The 22029-nt window shown below is 49.3% G+C and overlaps 1 protein-coding gene across 3 annotated transcripts in view; it reads right to left on the reverse strand.

Moving 5' to 3' along the window:
• TTLL9 (tubulin tyrosine ligase like 9) overlaps positions 1-22029 on the reverse strand; it is a 50191-nt gene that overhangs the window by 22698 nt on the left and 5464 nt on the right. For all 3 annotated transcript variants that reach the window (XM_083447519.1, XM_083447520.1, XM_083447518.1), the window contains exons 3-5: positions 18458-18550; positions 13062-13173; positions 8792-8977 (exon numbers count right to left, since the gene is read on the reverse strand). In XM_083447519.1, the coding sequence (XP_083303645.1) occupies positions 8792-8977; positions 13062-13173; positions 18458-18550 (391 nt within the window). The remainder of the gene's footprint in view (positions 1-8791; positions 8978-13061; positions 13174-18457; positions 18551-22029) is intronic.

Raw genomic sequence — 22029 nt, forward strand, 5'->3', positions numbered from 1 at the left:
AAGCTAGCGGCCATCGCCACCCAATTTCTGTTCTTATCCTAAAGCAAAGTTCTTAACCCAAGGTACTATTTCTGGGTTAGTGGAGTCTGTAACCTGAAGCATCTGTAACCCGAGGTACCACTGTACATGAAACTCTCAGGCTCCTTGCATGTCAATGGCCAATCCTGTAAGTGGGCGGCCTAATCCTTACCACTTGAGCCCCTGGCTGTGTATGGAATCATCTAAAGCCACACATAGCCCCCCTGGATTTCTGGGGCCGTGTCCTCCTCGAAACCAGCTCTGAAATCCTGGAATCCCAGCTCCCCCAGGTGATAAAGCAAGCTTTCTGAGCCTCGCAGGAAGTGAGATATTGGGCTGTTAAAACGTCCCTGTCTCAGTCTCGTATATTACCTTCCTAGTTTTAAGGCCAGTGTATTCCCCCGCCCCCCCAAGCAGAACATTCTGTAAGGCAAAGAAAGAAATATTTTTATTGCCTGCTCTTTTCATGAGATTCTCCCCACCTCCCACCCCTCGTTTAAGCGGCAGCTGCTTAAATCAGAACAGAGCATGGCATGGAGCCTTCCGTGCCAAGATGGTCAGACTTTGGGGGCCTGGGAGAGGATTGACAGGCGCTAGCAAGGTGGCTCATGCGCTCTGGGCTGGACTGTCACTGCAGAGCACTGTGCTATCTACTGCAGTATTCATTACTGTTTAGGGAAGCTTTCAATGTTTGATGTATTGTTTAGTCGTTTAGTCATGTCCGACTCTTTGTGACCCCCTGGGCCAGAGCACGCCAGGCCCTCCTGTCTTCCACTGCCTCCCGCAGTTTGGTCAAACTCATGCTGGTAGCTTCGAGAACACTGTCCCACCATCTCGTCCTCTGTCGTCCCCTTCTCCTTGTGCCCTCCATCTTTCCCTTTTCCAGGGAGTCTTCCCTTCACATGAGGTGGCCAAAGTATTGGAGCCTCAGCTTCAGGATCTGTCCTTCCAGTGAGCACTCAGGGCTGATTTCCTTCAGAATGGAGAGGTTTGATCTTCTTGCAGTCCATGGGACTCTCAAGAGTTTCCTCCAGCACCAGAATTCAAGAGCATCGATTCTTTGGCCATCAGCCTTCTTTATGGTCCAGTTCTCACTTCCATACATCACTACAGTGGTACCTCGGGTTAAGTACTTAATTCGTTCTGGAGCTCCGTTCTTAACCTGAAACTGTTCTTAACCTGAAGCACCACTGTAGCTAATGGGGCCTCCTGCTGCCGCCGGAGCATGATTTCTGTTCTCATCCTGAAGCAAAGTTCTTAACCTGAGGTACTATTTCTGGGTTAGCGGAGTCTGTAACCTGAAGTGTCTGTAACCTGAAACATATGTAATCCGAGGTACCACTGTACTGGGAAAACCATAGCTTTAACTATACGGGCCTTCTTACGGTATTTTAATATTTTGTTGGAAGCCACCCAGAGTGGCTGGGGAAGCCCAGCCAGATGGGTAGGGTAGAAATATTATTATTATTATTATTATTATTATTATTATTACCTGCAAAGCATTTGTATCTGCCCCCTCCCCCATCCTAGCGATCCCTGGTGGGAGGAACCAGATGGGGAAAACCCAGGGGAAGAAAGTGTTAGAATTCCTGCTCCGTGATTGCAGTCATGGGATTGTTGTCTTTCACATGATGGTGTATGTTTTGACTCCACAGAGTGGGAAGTGACGGAAACAGGATGTTTGTGTTACTGTGTTCTGTGAAGTGGGACTTTTGTCCTTTGTCCTTTTTCTCTTTGATGTCTGATGCTAGAGAGAGAGGGAGCCATGTTGCAGTGCTCCGTGTGGGTTTATAAATAAAGTAGATTAGCCAAAATGCTGAGTTGCTGAGGTCTGTCACGCAAGGTGCGCAAACTCTGCGGATCCCTAAGTGTGCCGGTGTCGGTTGGCATTGGTCGCCGTGATGTTCGGGCTGAAGAAAGCTTTTGAAGCTCCCGAACGAAAGACCAGGAGGGAGAGAACGTGTCAGTAGGGCATGTGTCTCCGCCAGAGTCCTACTCAAGTGTAGGCTGAACTCCTGGCAGAAAGCCCAGAGTCCGGGGAGTCTTGGTGGGATGACGGAGAAGGAGAAGGAGAAGAAGAAGAGAAGAGTTTGGATTTGATATCCCACCTTTCACTCCCTTTAAGGAGTCTCAAAGCGGCTAACATTCTCCTTTCCCTTCCTCCCCCACAACAAACACTCTGTGAGGTGAGTGGGGCTGAGAGACTTCAGAGAAGTGTGACTGGCCCAAGGTCACCCAGCAGCTGCATGTGGAGGAGCAGAGACGCGAACCCGGTTCACCAGATTGCAAGACTACCGCTCTTAACCACTACACCACACTGGCTCTCAAGAAGACTGGGAGAAGGAGGTGTCAGAAGCTGAAGAGGCAACCGGGCTTAGTGAGCGGGGAGAGTCTGTAGCAGAGAGAAGTCCAGACTCAGAGGAAGAAGCTGAAGTGGGAGGGAGGCCAAGAGAAAGAGATGGGTCAGGCAGGTGAAGACGCATGGGTGGGTGACTCCCACTCTTGCTGCAACAAGCCCCCCACCGGTCTCCCAGACAGGGCCGTCTTACCCATAGGCGCTAGGGGCACCCGGGCGCCAGGTTCTCAGGGGCGCCAGGCCAAGAGTCCAGGGCCCGAGAGCTGAGTCCGCGGAAGAGTCCGACTTTGACAGATTAGAGAACTGGGCCAAAACAAACAAGATGAATTTTAACAGGGAGAAATGTAAAGTATTGCACTTGGGCAAAAAAAATGAGAGGCACAAATACAAGATGGTTGACACCCGTGCTTGAGAGCAGTACATGTGAAAAGGATCTAGGAGTCTTGGTTGACCACAAACTTGACATGAGCCAACAGTGTGATGCGGCAGCTAAAAAAGCCAATGCAATTCTGGGCTGCATCAATAGGAGTATAGCATCTAGATCAAGGGAAGTAATAGTGCCACTGTATTCTGCTCCGGTCAGACCTCACCTGGAGTACTGTGTCCAGTTCTGGGCACCACAGTTCAAGAAGGACACTGACAAACTGGAACGTGTCCAGAGGAGGGCAACCAAAATGGTCAAAGGCCTGGAAACGATGCCTTATGAGGAACGGCTAAGGGAGCTGGGCATGTTTAGCCTGGAGAAGAGGAGGTTAAGGGGTGATATGATAGCCATGTTCAAATCTATAAAAGGATGTCACATAGAGGAGGGAGAAAGGTTGTTTTCTGCTGCTCCAGAGAAGCGGACACAGAGCAATGGACCCAAACTACAATAAAGAAGATTCCACCTAAACATTAGGAAGAACTTCCTGACAGTAAGAGCTGTTCGACAGTGGAATTTGCTGCCAAGGAGTGTGGTGGAGTCTCCTTCTTTGGAGGTCTTTAAGCAGAGGCTTGACAACCATATGTCAGGAGTGCTCTGATGGTGTTTCCTGCTTGGCAGGGGGTTGGACTCGATGGCCCTTGTGGTCTCTTCCAACTCTATGATTCTATGATTCTAAGAGCCCACCTGTCAGTCGGAGTGCCGTGGGGGGCTCTTCTGCTGCGGGCGGCTCTGTGCCGTAAGTTCGGGGGCGAACGAGCCAGCAAGACTCTGAGGCAGCCAGTCGGCTCCGCCCTCCTGTGCGCCTGGGACTGGGCAATCTGGGGGGGGGGGCACCGGGTGAATCTTTGCACCCTGGCGCTGCATGTGCTTAAGTCAGCCCTGCACCCAGAACCAGAAGAGGCATGAAGAGGGCGAAGGAGAAGTTAGCTTCATGCAGGCGCAGTGTGCTGGTCCCGGGGGGTTACCGTGCGGCGTGGTCCGAGTCCAGTCCAAGGTTGAGGGTGTGGTATGGAGGCTGTCCATCAAGGCTGAAGCGGGGTCCAAGGCAAGGAGTCAGGTGTGGTCAGGAACTCTGGCAGAAGAGTAGGACAGGGTGCCGGCAGAAACAGGTTACCAACAATGTTGCTCCTGCAACCTGGAACTGGGGCTGGCTGGCTTTTATCTGCCCTGAGGCATAGGGCAGTCCCGGTCCACAGGTGACTTGCCTCTGCTGGCCTGGAGGCGAGCCCTCCTCCTGCAGGAACTTAGTTCCCTCCGCCTCTCTGCCCTGAGCCTCTGCAGCTCAGGAGAGGCTGGAGGGTTACTGGACCCAGAGGCAACCTCAGCTCCCCCTGACGGGGCTGAGAGTGGAGCACCTGCAGGCAATGGGTCCTTGATCACCTCCGGAGCCAGAGTGGATTCAGCTGGTGTCTGCTCCTGAGGATCCGGCACAGGTGAGGGCCCTTCAGGTTCAAGCCCCAGCCCCGGCTCAGCTGGTCCTGGAGGCAGGGACTCCTGTGCAGGCTGGGATTCCTCAGGTTCAGCCTCTGAATCCGATTCCCAGGCCATCACACACAGTCTCAGATTGCTTGGAGAAAACCCTGGAGAGGTGGGGACTTGGGGAGGTGGGGACCTTCAGTCTGAGCAATTGCTTAATGGGGGCAAGATCTATTGGAGTGAGTTGCCATGCTCATCAGGCCTGGCACTCCTGTGTTGATTGCATTTTTCCTAATTAAGCGTTAACTCCAACTTGCAGGGTGTGAGTTACCGCTGTCTCGCTCCTGACACCGGATAAGCAGGCCACTGGGTTAGCAACCAGGTTGGCTAGCGAAGTGAGCAGGTTGGCTGCTCCTTGTTCCCGTCCTTCTTTTCCAGACCCTCTTCCTGTTCCAGACCCTTTGCCTAATTCTTTCCTAGATCCCAGGGCTGCCAACACTACAAAAGCTCTCTTTTTGCGTCTCCATCTGCTCTGCTCTGCATCCTATTCTCTAACGATGAAGCGACAGTGAGATATTCCGGCGTGATACATCGCAGGCATAAAACTCCGGGTTTCAGCTCGCAGAATTTGCAGCGCAGAATCTCCAGATCCTTCTCGTTAGGCACCACTCAAACCCAACCTCACGGAGGAAGCACCAACTTCACCTGCTAGTCCAAGGCCTTTCTAGAATACGCAGTGTGAACGAGGTATTTAAGTGAATATTGACATTTAGCTTAATTTTCCTCTCCCCCTTCGAAAGGGAGAGGGTAGTAAAAAACGGATCTATTAACCAGAACCTGAGGAGAACCGAACTCCTGCCTCCACCTCCAGAGCCTTCTTCAACTTGCGTCCTTCCACTTGTCGGCGCAACGTTGGTAATTGCAACCTTTTTAATACAGTCTCGTTCCGCGTATCCTGCTTTTCCCTCCCCAATGTTAATTGAGGATGTGGGCCCAAATCAGCTTAATGCAAGGTTTCTTGCTGGCAATTAACACAAATTATCATTTGTAGACTTAGATAATCGCTGGCTGTTATCCTCTTGGCAGTAATTCACGCGCTCGTTTGCATAATTGCCTCCCATTCCCCCACTCGGAGGCCAGCCCCTCGTTTGCAGGAGGGGGGCAAAAAGCGGCTGGTGCCAGCTTTTATCGGCTGGCAAACGACCTGCCCCACTGCGAGCCTCGCAGATGGGTGTGGAGGCAATTATGCACGGCGGTGCCGTATTCATGATGCTAAAACGTCTCTCATCATCTGGCAGCAACGGCATGCCTCGCCTCCTCTCGGCTTCTTTGCTAGCCTCCCAAAGAGGCAGATTCCCCCCCCCCCCCGCTCCCTTGGGGAAGCCAGTGAGAAGAATCAATTATTATATCCAGGAAAAGCTTGTTTCTCTTAAGGTCTCCGAAAGGGGCAATCGGAGCTCCGGGGGATGGAAGGCGACAGAGACCCACTGAAGAAAATTCAGAGTGTTTCATTTATTATATATATCTATGCGCGCGCACACACACACACACACAGTGAGAGAGAAATTCAAGTCAGCTCTCATTTAAAACCCACCTGGTTTGCACCTTCCGAAAAAATATTCAAACCGAAACGCAGCCATCCCTTGGAACCGAAATTTTGCAGTGCCGGATAATGCATGCAAACGTTCAAAACGTGGGCAAAGTGCAGGACAAATGGTACCTTGGGTTACATACGCTTCAGGTTACAGACTCCGCTAACCCAGAAATAGTACCTTGGGTTAAGAACTTTGCTTCAGAATGAGAACAGAAATCAAGCAGAAGCAGTGGGAGGCCCCATTAGCTAAAGTGGTGCTTCAGGTTAAGAACAGTTTCAGGTTAAGAACGGACCTCCAGAATGAATTACGTACTTAACCTGAGGTACCACTGTACTAGCGAAAATAGCATAGAAAAACGCATTGCTTTCTGCTTTCTAAAACTGAACGTTGGGTAAAATTATTGCATGCGTATATTAGGAGAAAATAGGTTTGCATGGGTGGGCCCTGCTTGGGTGCAATGTTCCTGAGCAAAGAGCAGTGGCGGAGGGAGTCTCTCAGGCACCTGGGGGGCGTGCTCATAGGGGCAGGGTGAACCCCCATAGGGAGGGACAGGATGGGGCACGTGGCACCCATAGGGATGGCCTGGCCCGTCCTCTGTCCGCCCACTGCTGCCCCCCCCAGCTGTAGGGTGGCTGAGGCCCCGCGGTGCCCCCAGTCCCTATGGGCGCCGTGCGTCCCGTCCCATCCCTATGGGCATCCCTATCAGCGCAGCGGCAATCTGCCCATGGGGGATTTTGTCACACACACCCCTCAGGGATGATACCCGTGGCAGGCTGCCCCCACGACACCCCCCTTCTCCACAACTGGCTAAGAGAACACAGCAAAGTCAGCTAGCCTCCCTTGCACACATCCAGAGTTGAAAACACTGCCCCACCTGTTTAAGACGCATATGATTTGGAGCAGCCGCCGAGACCACATAACACCAGTCCTGAAAGACCTACACTGGCTCCCAGTATGTTTCCGAGCACAATTCAAAGTGTTGGTGCTGACCTTTAAAGCCCTAAACAGCCTCGGTCCAATATACCTGAAGGAGTGTCTCCACCCCCATCGTTCTGCCCGGACACTGAGGTCCAGCTCTGAGGGCCTTCTGGCAGTTCCCTCCCTGCGAGAAGCCAAGTTACAGGGAACCAGGCAGAGGGCCTTCTTGGTGGTGGCCCCCGCCCTGTGGAACGCCCTCCCACCAGATGTCAAAGAGAAAAACAACTACAGTGGCACCTCAGGTTACATTAGCTTCAGGTTACATACGCTTCAGGTTACAGACTCCGCTAACCCAGAAATAATACCTCAAGTTTAAAACTTTGCTTCAGGATGAGAACAGAAATCGTGCGGCGGCAGCGTGGCGGCAGTGGGAGGCCCCATTAGCTAAAGTGGTGCTTCAGGTTAACAACAGTTTCAGGTTAAGAATGGACCTCTGGAACGAATTGAGTACGTAACCAGAGGTACCACTGTATCAGAGTTTTAGAAGACATCTGAAGGCAGCCCTGTTTAGGGAAGCTTTTAATGTTTAATAGATTATTGTATTTTAATATTTTGTTGGAAGCCGCCCAGAGTGGCTGGGGAAGCCCAGCCAGATGGGCAGGGTATAAATAATAAATTATTATTATTATATTGTTATAAGCACCACACACCACTCCCTACCTGAGATCCTCTCTCTAAATCGGAGGCTCCCCCCAGGCGAAGTGTGCTTTCTACACCTGAACTGTAACCTTCCCCGCCACGGCCGCCTTTTCTCACCTGTCTGCTTGGAGCTGGGGAGCAGCAGCACCGTGGACCCCGCCATAATCTCCTCTGGAGAAGGCGTGTGCTTAATTTGTGCCAGGGCAATTGTGGAGCCACCTGGGTGTCTGGCAGCCCCCCTTCTAGGGCCCGGAGGGCGAAGAGTGTGGTCTCCAAAGGCTGATCAATCGCCAAATGACTGATATTTGTGGAATACAGTTTATCTGCATTGTAATATTGCAAACAGTTTTGCCTAACAATTTAACTTGGAAGGTACTGGTTCAATAAAGCTCAAAAGGAAGGTTTGGACAATTAATGATTGGGAGTTGCTGCGCCATTAAACTTCAGATAACAGACTTGGACAACATCCCAGATTGGAACGGAGTCAGAGGAAGCTGCGCTGATAAAAAGGCAGTTGGAAAAATATATAGTGTATTTTTCGCTCTATTAGATGCACTTTTTTCCTCCTAAAAAGTAAGAGGAAATGTGTGTGCGTCTTATGGAGTGAGTGCAGGCTGCGCAGCTATCGCTGAAGCCAGAACAGCAAGAGGGAGAGCTGCGCAGTGCCTCTTGTTGTGATGGCATAGCCTGATCCTCCCTCCTCCTTCCTCTTCAACAACATTTGATTCAGAATTTTTTTTTTCTTGTTAGCAAAAAAAGGGTCCTGATAAAGCTGTATTCGACAGATGAAAGTATATGCTTGACATGATTGAGAATCGTCAATAAAGCGTCAAAATCAAGATATGGAAAACATGGAAACAATGAGGAAAGGCAGGACTGAAATGTGGAGATATGCTTCAAGGGTTGGAGACCGTGCGGAGCTTCGAAAAATAAATAATTATAATTCGGACTATAGTTTTGGTCTTTTTTTATGTTAGTTTTTTATTTTAATTGGAGTACAGTCATACCTCGGGTTGAATGTGCTTCAGGTTGAGCGCTTTCGGGTTGCGCTCCACGGCAACCTCGAGGTAACGGAGCGGGTTTTGCCGCTCATGCATGCGCACACGCTCAAAATGACGTCACGCGCATGCGCGGAAGCAGCAAAATGGAACCCGCGCACGCACAGACATGCAGTCGTGTCTTACGTTCTATTCAGGATGCGAACGGGGCTCCGGAACGGATCCCGTTCGCATCCCAAGGTAATACTGTATTATGATTGGATATATTAATTGGATTTTTTTATTGGAAAATCAATAAAAATGATTAAAAATAAATAAATGGTGGAGCCACCTCGTCCCGCTTCCCCTCAGCCATCAGCCCTCTTACCGGCTTCATAATCCAGGTGATTCCGGGGTTCTTGCGGAACTCCTCCACAAACAGGTGGTACTCCGAGGGCATCTCAAAGGTCTTGGGGAAAAAGTCGCATTTCATAGCTTCCAGCTTCCCAGAGTCCCTCTCCAGCTGCTTCCGAAACCGCTTCAGGTTCTTCACGATGTAGTTCTTCCGAGTCAGCTGCAGAGGCACAAAGGATGAGGGGGAAAAAACAGCCTCATATACTATACAGTCATAAAGGTAAAGGTAAAGGGACCCCTGACCATTAGGTCCAGTCGTGGCCGACTCTGGGGTTGCAACGCTCATCTCGCTTTGCTGGCTGAGGGAGCTGGCGTACAGCTTCCGGGTCATGTGGCCAGCAGGACTAAGCCGCTTCTGGCGAACCAGAGCAGCGCACGGAAACGCTGTTTGCCTTCCCACCGGAGTGTTACCTATTTATCTACTTGCACTTTGATGTGCTTTTGAACTGCTAGGTTGGCAGGAGCTGGGACTGAGCAACGGGAGCTCACCCCGTCGCGGGGATTCAAACCGCCGACCTTCTGATTGGCAAGCCCTAGGCTCTGTGGTTTAACCCACAGCACCACCCGCGTCCCTTACTATACAGTCATACCTCGGGTTAAATATGCTTCGGGATGAATATTTTCAGGTTGCGCTCCACGGCGACCCGGAAGTAACAGAGCGCGTTACTTCCGGGTTTTGCTGCTCGCACATGCGCAGATGCTCAAAATGACGTCATGCGCATGCGTGGAAGTGGAGAATTGTGGCACATGCAGACGCAGGTTGTGTTCGCTTCAGGATGGGAACGGGGCTCTGGAACGGATCCCATTCACATCCAGAGGTACCACTGTACTATAGTATATGACAAGCTTAAAAAATAAATAAGTTTAAGTATAACTTTATGGACCATAAAGAAGGCTGATGGCCGAAGAATTGATCCTTTTGAATTCTGGTGCTGGAGGAGACTCTTGAGAGTCCCATGGACTGCAAGAAGATCAAACCTCTCCATTCTGAAGGAAACCAGCGCTGAGTGCTCACTGGAAGGACAGATCGTGAAGCTGAGGCTCCAAGACTTTGGCCACCTCATGAGAAGAGAAGACTCCCTGGAAAAGACCCTGATGTTGGGAAAGATGGAGGGCACAAGAAGGGGACGACAGAGGACGAGATGGTTGGACAGTGTTCTCGAAGCAACCAGCATGAGTTTGACCAAACTGCGGGAGGCAGTGGAAAACAGGAGTGCTTGGCGTGCTCTGGTCCAGGGGGTCATGAAGAGTCGGACACGACTAAACGACTAAACAACAACAACAACATAACTTTATGAAAAATACAGAAGGTTTTCTACTAGGGATAACTGACACAGATATAGCAAGAGAAGATAAGAAAATATTCCTCTGTGCCACAGGAGTGGCAAGGATCCCGACTGCTAAAAACTGGGGAAAAGAAATTGTGCCAACAAAAAAGGAATGGCAAGACAAACTGTTAGAGTATATTGAACTGGCTAGATTAACAGAGGCAGCTAGAGATCACACTATGAGGCTCAGAGACTTCAGAGAAGCGTGTCTAGCCCAAGGTCACCCAGCAGCTGCGTGTGGAGGAGCGGGGAATCGAACCCGGTTCACCAGATTACGAGTCTACCACTCTTAACCACTACACCACACTGGCTCTCAAACACTTCTCCCATCGCTTAATGTAGCTGTGGAGACCTCATCTGTAAAATTCAGCTGGTTGTATCAGAAGCCACGACTTGACCTCAGAAATCAGCGTTTCATCGTCCGGAAAAAGCTTGCCCTTCAAAAATAACTTCATGGTTGGAAAGAGGTGGAAGTCCGATGGTGCAAGGTTGGGAGAATAAGGGGGGTGAGGAAGGATTTCATAGCCACAGGACCGTGCTTTCGTCTGAGCAACATGCGAGTTGTGAACTGGGGCATTATCCTGCAGGAGGCAGACAACTTTGGTCAGCATACCATGCCTCTCGGTTTTGATGGCCTTCCGCAATTTCTGCAGCAGTGAACCATAGTAAAGGTAAAGGTAAAGGGACCCCTGACCATTAGGTCCAGCCTGAACTCTGGGGTTGTGGCGCTCATCTCGCTTTAACAGCAATTCGAACCACCGACCTTGTGATCAGCAAGTCCTAGGCTCTGTGGTTTAACCCACAGCGCCACCCGCGTCCCAAGAGCAACTCCCACCACCCTGCCCAATAATAATAATAATAATAATAATAATAATAATTTATTTATACCCCGCCCATCTAGCTGGGTTTCCCCAGCCACTCTGGGCGGCTTCCAACTGAATATTAAAAACAATACAGCATCAGACATTAAAAACTTCCCTAAACAGGGCCGCCTTCAGTTGTCTTTTAAAAGTAAAAAACTATTTTACTTTGCATCGTTCAGAAGTCCCTCGTTCAGAACAGCCATTTGCACAACCCGCTGAGGAAGACAGCAACACAGCACTGTTCAAAACAGTAACAATTAGCTGCGCATTTATTCAAAACCCAATTAAAACCACTTTGTTTGATTAATTCAGCAAAACTGATGATTCACTGATCACAGACACTGCATGAAAAATGTTTTTATGCCTTCTTCCTAATGAAAACAGAAGGGCGAGAGAAATTTGTAGCCTGTTTATATAGAACGACTTACCAAACATGCACAGACCTTCACCTATCGCAGATGTACTGCAAGTAATTTATAAGGAAAGAAATAGCTATTACTAATAATTGGCTATCCTTCGGCTTGTGACAACTCAGAATAGTAAATGAAAATAAAGTGTCCAAAGGAAATAGGTTTGAAATCAATGAGAGCTGAAAATGTGAAGGAGTTTTGCTCTAACCTTGTCAACTAATAATAATAATAATAATAATAAATGTTATTTATACCCCGCCCTCCCCGACCAGAGCTGGGCTCAGGGCGGCTAACACCAGTAAAATCACAGTAAAAACACAAGGCGGGGGGGAACCCCCAATTTAAAATACAGGTTAAAATGCAATTTAAAATGCAGCCTCATTTTAATAGTAGCCCATAGATCAAAACCAGAAGGGGAGGGAAACATAAGGGTCAGACTGAGTCCAAACTAAAGGCCAGGCAGAACAGTTCTGTCTTGCAGGCCCTGCGGAAAGATGTCAGGTCCCACAGGGACCTAGTCTCTTGTGACAGAGCGTTCCACCACGTTGGGGCCAGTACTGTAAAGGCCCTGGCCCTAGTTGAAACCAATCTAACCATCTTGTGACCTGGGACCTCCAAAGTGTTGTCATTTGTGGACCTTAAGGTCCTCCGTGGGACATACCAGGAGAGGCAGTCCCGTAGGTACCCCCACTGCTGCCCCCATCTCTACAACTGTGAAGGCCAAACTCATGGCAAAGGGCCTTCTTGGTGGTGGCACCCACCCTGTGGAATGCCCTCCCATCAGATGTCAAGGAAATAAACAACTATCTGACTTTTAGAAGACATCTGAAGGCAGCCCTGTACAGGGAAGATTTTAATGTTTGATGGTTTATTGTGCTTTTAATTCTGTTGAGAGCCGAGGTTGTGAGCAGAGCTGCAAACCTGGTGATTCCATGAGGGACCATGTTATCCAAGTTGCTTTCAATTCGGAGCAGGGCTGGGTGATATATCAATACATCAACCCAAACCAGTTTGAAGTCCGTATTGCGATATTGGTTTCATAGCTTTTTACCTGGCGATATATTGTGGATTGTGGCCCATGTGTGCTATGCAAAAAAAATCACAATGTGGGGGAAACCGTGAAGCCAGCATTTGCATAAAGGTAAAGGTAAAGGGACCTCTGACCATTAGGTCCAGTCGTGGCCGACTCTGGGGTTGCGATGCTCATCTCACTTTATTGGCCAAGGGAGCCGGCGTACAGATACTGGGTCATGTGGCCAGCATGACTAAGCCACTTCTGGCGAACCAGAGCAGCGCACGGAAACGCTGTTTACCTTCCTGCCGGAGCGGGACCTATTTAGCTACTTGCACTTTGACGTGCTTTCGAACTGCTAGGTTGGCAGGAGCAGAGACCGAGCAACGGGAGCTCACCCCGTCGTGGGGATTCAAACCGCCGACCTTCTGATCAGCAAGTCCTAGGCTCTGTGGTTTAACCCACAGCGCCACCCGCGTCCCTTTAGTCTTTGCATAGTCCATCCTTATTTCACGATGTATATTGCAATGTTTAGCTGGTGATATATTGTGATGTTGAAAACCAGGTATCGCCCAGCCCTGCTCCGTTCTAGTGTAACCCGGCTGGCACCAAGGCACCAAGTTCCTCTCACCTCGTAGTGATTGCGGAAATGGCTGATGCGCACATGTTCATCCATATAAGTGTGGTCAAAGTTCTCCTGGAGCCAGCGGACATCACACCAGTAGAAGTCCCACTCACCTTCGCTGTCGGGAAAAGGTCAAAGAACATCGAGTTGGGCACAAAAAACAGCACATCAAGGTCCCTTTTGCTCCTTCGCTGCACCGCTTTTATGGATCCGTTAACTGGCTGGCTTAAAACGCCATAAACATCCCGGGCCTTTAATTTAAGAGCATATGTTGCTCCCAGAACTGCTTTCATCTGAGCATATCAGTTTTCCAGAACTATGAATAAAGAGGCATTTTATGCCAGTGTGTTTATTGCAAACTGTCACATGAGAGCCTATCCGCCGCTCTTGGAAACAAAATCATTTCAGTTAAGACTTAAAGGTGTAACTGGAGCCCTTTTAATATATGTTAAATAAAGACCCGACGTGGCTTCCTTGATTGCCAAATGAGGCGGCTATCAGGTAACATGTTGCGTTTCTGATATTCCGCCCTGTTTCATCTCCCAGGAATTACAATGGAAACAAGGAGTCCCAGAAAACTTCTCATCTTCCTGCCCAGAAAAAGCACATCCAAGCAGCTCTGTTAGAACCAATCTCCTCATTTTTAACTGGCAGCAAAAGCATATTATGGACTGGCCCTCTGAAGATTGTTCTTAGGGGACATCTCACTGACAGGAACAATTTTAGCAAAAGCTTTGCCAATTCTCATCTCATTTTATAAGAACTATAACTTTGAAGAACCGATGCCTGAGCTTGCTTTTCCCCCTCTCATCTGCTTTTCCTCATGTGTCATGTATTTTTAGATTGTATGCCTGAGGGCAGGGAACTATCTTATTACGGATGATTGTTAAGTTGCTAGGGGAGCCTTTCCCACTAAAGAGCGGGGTATAAATATTTCAAATAAATAACCAAAAAATGTCAATGCAATATGTAGCATAGGATTAACAGGGAGAGCAGCACTAGAAATCAATGGGAGGGCTTTGAGGGGATCTGTGGACCCCAGAGCTGACTTTTAACGTTCCAAAGACCAACAGGAAATGGTCCCCTGCAAAAACAGAGAACCCACTCTCTGTTAGGATATAGTTTCTTTCCACCTTAAAAGGGTACAGGCATGACTGTTGTGTGTCACATGCCTGTTTACTTCCAGCACAGTCTCGCTGGGAACTTCCGTTTGTATATAGCTTTTGCATTGCTGCTGTTTTGCTGGACACGATGGGAAGCAGACATGTTTTCCTTTGTTCCTGAACTATGCTGAATAAAATGCTGTACATTTTGCTTACACATTTCTCTGTCCGCCTCTTCTGCTGCAAAAGAGGTCTTATTTCTGCTGGTTTGCATGCTCAGAGTCTCTAAAGGGATCTGAGGCTTGAGTCGCAGTTTTGATGCTGTTCTGAGAACTGGAGTATCGCCCGGCTACCAGCTGGTGGCTGGAGCCAGCTGGGGGCCTGCCAATTGCCCCTGGCAGCATCCCAACAACAGGGTTTTGGGCCCAGATCCATGGCGCTTACAGGAGTGTAGGGCTGCTGCAAGATCCTGGCAGAGACAGAGGTATGTGAAGCTGATCATCCCGGCCAAGGCTAGAAGGCTCGCCCGGGTACCAGCCGGTGGCAGGAGCCAGCTGAGGGCCTGCCAATTGCCCCAGACTCCCAGCAGCATCCCAACACTCTCAACAGGTGTGGGTAGAAAAAAGGTCGGCCCATCTACCCACTGAGAACCTTTACGCCCCATCATTCAAACCCCAACAAGGCCAGAATCAGGGTCTCCACATAATTAAGCAAGCAGATCGTGTGTGCAGAAGGGGATGAAATAATAATAGTAACGAGCAGCAATAGTTGAAATCATCATTGCGGAAATTACATCTAGGAAAAGGGTGTTCCTCTGCTGTGCCGACGCTGCAAGTTTTCTATACACCTGCAAATAAAACGTTTTAAGTGTGTTGTAAAGTGCAATATGCAAATGTGACACTAGATGGCGATGGTGAACTATGGCAAATTCAATATATTTTTCAAAACATTTACAGTGGTACCTCTAGGTATGAACGGGATCCGTTCCGGAGCCCCGTTCGCATCTAGAAGTAAACGTAAGTAGCAACGGCCCGTCTGCGCACGCGTGCGTCGCTTTGCGCCACTTCTGCGCATGCGTGTGACGTCATTTTGAGCGTCTGCGCATGCGCAAGCAGCGAAACCCGGAGGTAACGCGCTCCGCTACTTCCAGATTGCCAAGAAGCGCAACTCAAACGCGCTCAACTCGAAGCGTATTCAACCCGAGGTATGACTGTATTATAAAAGCGTTTTCACAGCGTGTGGGTTTTTTTTACGTGTGTAGATTCTACCATAGTTTCTCTTTTTAAAGAAGGAAATGGCCACAGATCTCTTCACCCACCACCCAATCACAGGTGGTTTGATTTTAAGTAGTTCTGCAGAAAGGATCGTTTGCTGGGGGGGATGAAAGTCCCTCTTTACACGGCTGTTCCAGGACTCCATTCTGGAAATGTAAATACAGCAGGCGTACGCCGCACAAAGGCATCCATTTATCTGCGCTTGGGGAGGCATCTCTGCCCTGGCATGTATGATCTCCAGCCTGAATGGATCCCACACATTTTTCATTTCCGAGGACTAAACAGGGATCTTGGGACTATAGAAGAACATGGCTAGCGACTGATGTTTGGGAAAGACCAGAGAGCGGGAATAGAGAAGCGTTTTTGCATTTATATCCAGGACTTGAGGAGAAATAGGGTGTGTTTAGTGAGAAAGGAGATGCAGCTTTGAATGTGGGGCTTTGAGCAGTGGCGTAGCGTGGGTTGTCAGCACCCGGGGCAAGGCAAGTAATTTGCGCCCCCTAACCCGTGGATTTGCGCCCCCTAACCCTAACCCCCAGATGTTGTGCCCGGTGCGGCCGGCCCCCCCTGCACCCCCCACGCTACGCCACTGGCTTTGAGGAAAAATATGGGGAACACAGAGGCTTGAAAAGGAAGCCCTTGCCTTGCTGGGAATCAGGGACGGGTTTAGGTTTGATGAGGCCCTAAGCCACCGAAGGTAATGGGGCCCTCTATATGCCCAGCTGTCCTTTGGGGAATATATGGTATATGGCAGACAAGTCCAAAGTCCATTTTGGGGGCCGTTTATTTATTGGGGTCAAATCCTTAAAAAAAGCTCAACAAATGTTCACTTCATCAAATCTGGCCCTCTTTGAAAAAAGTTTGGGCAGGTTGGCGGTTCGAATCCCTGTGTCGGGGTGAGCTCCCGTTGCTCGGTCCCTGCTCCTGCCAACCTAGCAGTTCAAAAGCACACCAGCGCAAGTAGATCTATAGGTACCGCTCCGGCGGGAAGGTAAACGGCATTTCCGTGCGCTGCTCTGGTTCGCCAGAAGCAGCTTAGTCATGCTGGCCACATGACCCGGAAGCTGTACGCCGGCTCCCTTGGCCAATAAAGCGAGATGAGTGCCGCAACCCCGAGTTGGCCACAACTGGAACTAATGGTCAGGGGTCCCTTTACCTTTACCTTTGAAGCCATTCTGCCATGCAACCAGTCCATGCAAAATGTAGGCACCCTATATATAGAAATGAACAAACCAGTGATATTTTAGGAAGCAGGCTAACAGGCAGGGCCCATAACTTACATCATAGGAGCCTACACAAAACAAAACACTGTTGCTGTACAGTGGTACCTCGGGTTAAGTACTTAATTCGTTCTGGAGCTCCGTTCTTAACCTGAAACTGTTCTTAACCTGAAGCATCACTTTAGCTAATGGGGCTTCCTGCTGCTGCTGCTGCTGCTGCACCACCACTGCACAATTTCTGTTCTCATCCTGAAGCAAAGTTCTTAACCTGAAGCACTATTTCTGGGTTAGCGGAGTCTGTAACCTGAAGTGTATGTAACATGAAGTGTATGTAACCTGAGGTACCACTGTATGTAGCTTTTGTTTTGTTTTGTTTTTTATCTTATATTTTGGAAATGTACATCCAGGGTTTTTTTCCTTTAATTTTTTTGGGGGGCCCCCAAGAGAGTGGGGAAGGGACACGGGTGGTGCTGTGGGTTAAACCACAGACCCTAGGGCTTGCTGATCAGAAGGTCAGCGGTTCGAATCCCCGCGACGGGGTGAGCTCCCGTTGTTTGGTCCCTGCTCCTGCCAACCTAGCAGTTCGAAAGGACGTCAAAGTGCGAGTATATAAATAGGTACCGTTCCGGCGGGAAGGTAAATGGCGTTTCCGTGCGCTGCTCTGGTTCGCCAGAAGCAGCTTAGTCCTGGTAGCCACATGACCCGGAAGCGGTACGCCGGCTCCCTTGGCCAATAAAGCGAGATGAGCGCTGCAACCCCAGAGTCGGTCATGACTAGACCTACTGGTCAGGGGTCCCTTTACCTTTACCTTTAAGAGAGTGGGCCCTAAGCTATAGCTTGTTTAGCTTATACGTAAATCCGGCAGTGTTGGGAATACAAACCCCTTGTAAACATCCATATAGGATGTTCACCTGCAGCTGCTTTGATAGACAATACAGAATGAATCTTCCCACTGGCTGACCCTTAAGCTGCAGCAGGCAGACAGAGGAAGTAAAATGAACTACAAACTCCACAATTTGGGATCCCCATCAGCCCCATTTCTTCCTTCCACGTACTCAAATCTGTACATGAGCCAAGAGGTGGTTGCGCTCCCTGCCCTTAGTAACAGTGTGCAGAGAAGACAATGTATTTCTCTGGCACTGAAGCCAGAAGAATAGGCTGCTGGGAGCGATGAGAGAATCCCAGTGAATTAGGACTCTTTTGTTTAGTGCTGACTGTGTGCATTGTTCTCTGAGCATGTGCAAATGTCTGAAAACTGTGTGTGTGTGTGCAATCTCCTTCCTGAAAGCTATCCCTGGTAGAAATGTCAGAATCCATTTTTTCCCCAGCACACAAAAAGAAGAGGGAGCTTCATCTTGGCTTGGGTGAAATCTACACACATATTTTAAAAAAAACGTTGTGAAAATGCTTTTAAAAAAAGTTTTGAAAAATGTATTGAATTTACCATAGCTCGCCATCGCCATCTAGTGTAACATCTGAATAATGCACATTACAACCCACTCAAAACGTTTTATTTGCAGCTGATGTTGGGAAAGATGGAGGGCCCAAGGAGAAGGGGACGGCAGAGGACGAGATGGTTGGACAGTGTTCTCAAAGCTACCAGCATGAGTTTGACCAAACTGCGGGAGGCAGTGGAAGACAGGGATGCCTGGCGTGCTCTGGTCCAGGGGGTCACGAAGAGGCGGACACAAGTAAACGACTAAACAACAACAACAAATAGTGGAGTCCCGGAAGACCTGCTTCCCCCTGCCCTGCAGATCTTTTGTCACCCATCATGCCCTTAAGAAGAAAATCGCAAGCCTTACTCTTTCACTTCAACCCATCCTGGTCGCTGTCGAAGGACGTCTAAAATGGTGTTTGTAAGGGCACACTTGAACCGGATGCAAGCTCGGGGTTCTCTGTGTATAAGCAAGACACATGGATCCCGTTAGATAATAATAATAATAATAATAATAATAATAATAATAATAATAAAAATTTATATCCCACCCTCCCCAGCTGAAGCCGGGCTCAGAGCAGCTAACAACAATAAAAGTAACACAGTTTACATAAAATCACAATCAATTAATTGAAATGCATTCAATTCAACAAAACATCATGCTATAATAAAATCTGTTGGCATTTTAAGGTTTAAGCTATAGTTTTCTTTTTGTGTATATATATTGTGGGCGTATTCATACAACCTATTAACAGTTCTAGTTGCTGTCTTGACTCAGCTCCAGGGCAGCGGTGCATTGCATTGCAAATAAGTCACCTGAGGAGACTCTTGAGAGTCCCATGAACTGCAAGAAGATCCAACCTCTCCATTCTGAAGGAAATCAGCCCTGAGTGCTCACTGGAAGGACAGATCCTGAAGCTGAGGCTCCAATGCTTGGGCCACCTCATGAGAAGAGAAGACTCCCTGGAAAAGACCCTGATGCTGGGAAAGATGGAGGGCACAAGGAGAAGGGGACAATGGAGGACGAGATGGTTGGACAGTGTTCTCGAAGCTACCAGCATGAGTTTGACCAAACTGCAGGAGGCAGTGGAAGACAGGAGTGCCTGGCGTGCTCTGGTCCAGGGGGTCATGAAGAGTCGGACACAACTAAACGACTAAACAACAACAAAATCTCTCTCTCACCTAGCAAATTACACAACAAATGCAATTAAGATGCGTTTAAAGGGCGATGGTGGCTCTGGCAGGGAGGAAGATGCAAAGCGCTCACTCTCCAGACCTTCTCCAGCCTGGAGCTCTGCAGATTTTTTGGAGTACAACTCCCCTGTGGAAAAATGTCAGGTCCCGCAGGGCCCTAGTCTCTTGTGACAGAGTGCCGTGGCCAATACTGAAAAGGCCCGGGCCCTAGTTGAGACCAATCTAACCTCCTTGAGGCTCGGGACCTCCAAAGTGTTGTTATTTGTGGACCTTAAGGTCCTCCGTGGGGCATACCAGGAGAGGCGGTCCCGTAGGTGCGAGGGTCCTAGGCCGTATAGGGCTGTAAAGGTCAAAACCAGCACCTTAAACCTGATCCTGTACTCCACCGGGAGCAAGTGCAGCTGGTAAAGCACTAGGCCCAGGAGCCAAAGCAGCCACACAGCCGAGAGACTGGACATTCCTTCAGGTGGGGCAGTGAATTGCAAGGCCCCCACCCTGACCCCTGCTTTTAAGTCGCCTCTCTGTCTCGAAAAAGAGACGGGGTGGCACTGTGGGTTATACCACTGAGCCTAGGGCTTGCCGATCAGAAGGTCGGCGGTTCGAATCCCCGCAACAGGGTGAGCTCCCATTGCTCGGTCCCTGCTCCTGCCAACCTAGCAGTTCGAAAGCACATCAAAGTGCAAGTAGATAAATAGGTACCACTATGGCGGGAAGGCAAACGGCGTTTCCGTGCGCTGCTCTGGTTCGCCAGAAGCGGCTTAGTCCTGCTGGCCACATGACCCGGAAGCTGTACGCCGGCTCCCTCGGCCAATGAAGCGAGATGAGCGCCGCAACTCCAGAGTCGGCCACGACTGGACCTAATGGTCAGGGGTCCCTTTACCTTTACCTTTTACTGACTCGAAAAAAGTGAGAAGCTTTGATGAACGGCACAGCCGTGGGAACAGAGAAGCTCTTTGGATCCAGGCAATATCTGCTAATTATAAGGCATCTCCTTCCATTTGCTTAACCATCCTTCCATTTTGAACATGACAAACTATCCCTGGCAGAAGGGACTTTCACAATTGTTATCAAAATAATGCGAGACGACTGAGCCTCGTCATATGGGGAATGTTTGGAGGAGACCCAGCTCAAATTATACGCCACCTACCTGAAATGCATTTCAATGCAGATTCCAGCTGCCTGGGTTTGAGGCCATGAATGGCAAGTAGGCAGCGCTAATCAAGAGGCAGCAATGGCCGGACTTGGTTTAAGGCAGATTCCTATCCCCTGTTTTTCATTATCTGCCGGCCTTCCACAGCATTTCTGTTGACAGATGTCCTTCATTTTACTGCCAGACTTGCCAGTATGTCAGGTTGGCGCGTGAAAACTGTCTCCTTTTTTTGTCCCCCTTTTAGGTAACACAACTTGCCAGGATAGGTTTGCGTACACAGTGGCAACTGGTGTGCCTTGGAACTGGTAGGGCAGAAGGCAGGGAGGCCAACAGTAGGTGGCGCCAGAGCCAACGAGAGGAAGAGCCAACTAATTCTGGTTTCATTCCCGTCCTCCTCCTCCCTGTTGACTTCTACAAAGACAAAGCGGAGACTAAATAGGAGGACACTGACAGCTCCCTGGAATTAGCTGTAAGTAAGAAGTAATCTTTCTTGCTGATCAGAAGGTCGGCGGTTTGAATCCCTGTGACGGGGTGAGCTCCCGTTGTTCGGTCCCTGCTCCTGCCAACCTAGCAGTTCAACAGCACGTCAAAGTGCAAGTAGATAAATAGGTACCGCTCCAGCGGGAAGGTAAAAGGCGTTTCCATGTGCTGCTCTGGTTCACCAGAAGCAGCTTAGTCCTGCTGGCTACATGACCAGCTCCCTCGGCCAGGAAAGCGAGATGAGCCCCGCAAGCCCAGAATCGGCCACGACTGGACCTAATGGTCAGGGGTCCCTTTACCTTTAAGAAGAAATCAGGCAGGTAGGGGCTGGCTGAGAGCAGGCCGAGGTTGGTGGGCCAGGGCCCCCTTCGCCCTAGTGAACCAGCCTCCACTGTGTGTGCAGGAAGATGGAATCATAGAATTGTAGAGCTGAAAGAGACCCCAAAGGTCATCCATTCCAACCCCCTGCAATGCAGTTATCCTGCCCACAGCCGTCCCTGAGTGGCCTTGAACCACCAACTGTTACGTACTGAAGTTCCCACCCTGGGCCAGCAGGGGGAAACTGTAGATAGTTTTGCAAATGAAGGATCGAAAAGTGACGTTCAGTGATTGGATAGTTTTTGTATGCAAATGAAGGATCGAAAAGTGACGTTCAGTGATTGGATAGTTTTAGAACGTTGCAACAGTTACAATTGTTCTGGAGCTCTATATAAGCAGGCTGACTGAGCTCCTCAGCTCAGTTCTGTTCCAGCTTACAAAATAAAGAGCTGCTTTGGAGAAATCGCTGTGTCGTCTGCTATGTCAACCCACAACTTAACACCAACCTTCTGGTAAACATAGAGATCTCCACAAGCAAGATAGGCAAGTTGTAGTTTTGTGGGAAACTTTGGCGGAGTTTGCTGCAGACGAGTTTGTGGTTTACCCCTGAGAAATATATACCCACCATTGTGGAGAAATGCCTAAAAATGACCCCACCACGTGTTTCGGCTTCTCAAAGTGATGGAAAAATCTACACTTTTCTTGCATCAAAAATCTTAACGCCGGTTTCTGTTTGGAATGCAACTTCCTGCACCCTGCCCATTACAGCAGAGGGTCCATAAAAATACACCAGGCCC

Source organism: Podarcis tiliguerta (genome assembly GCF_965153285.1).
Source record: "Podarcis tiliguerta genome assembly, chromosome: 6".
Taxonomy (NCBI): domain Eukaryota; kingdom Metazoa; phylum Chordata; class Lepidosauria; order Squamata; family Lacertidae; genus Podarcis; species Podarcis tiliguerta.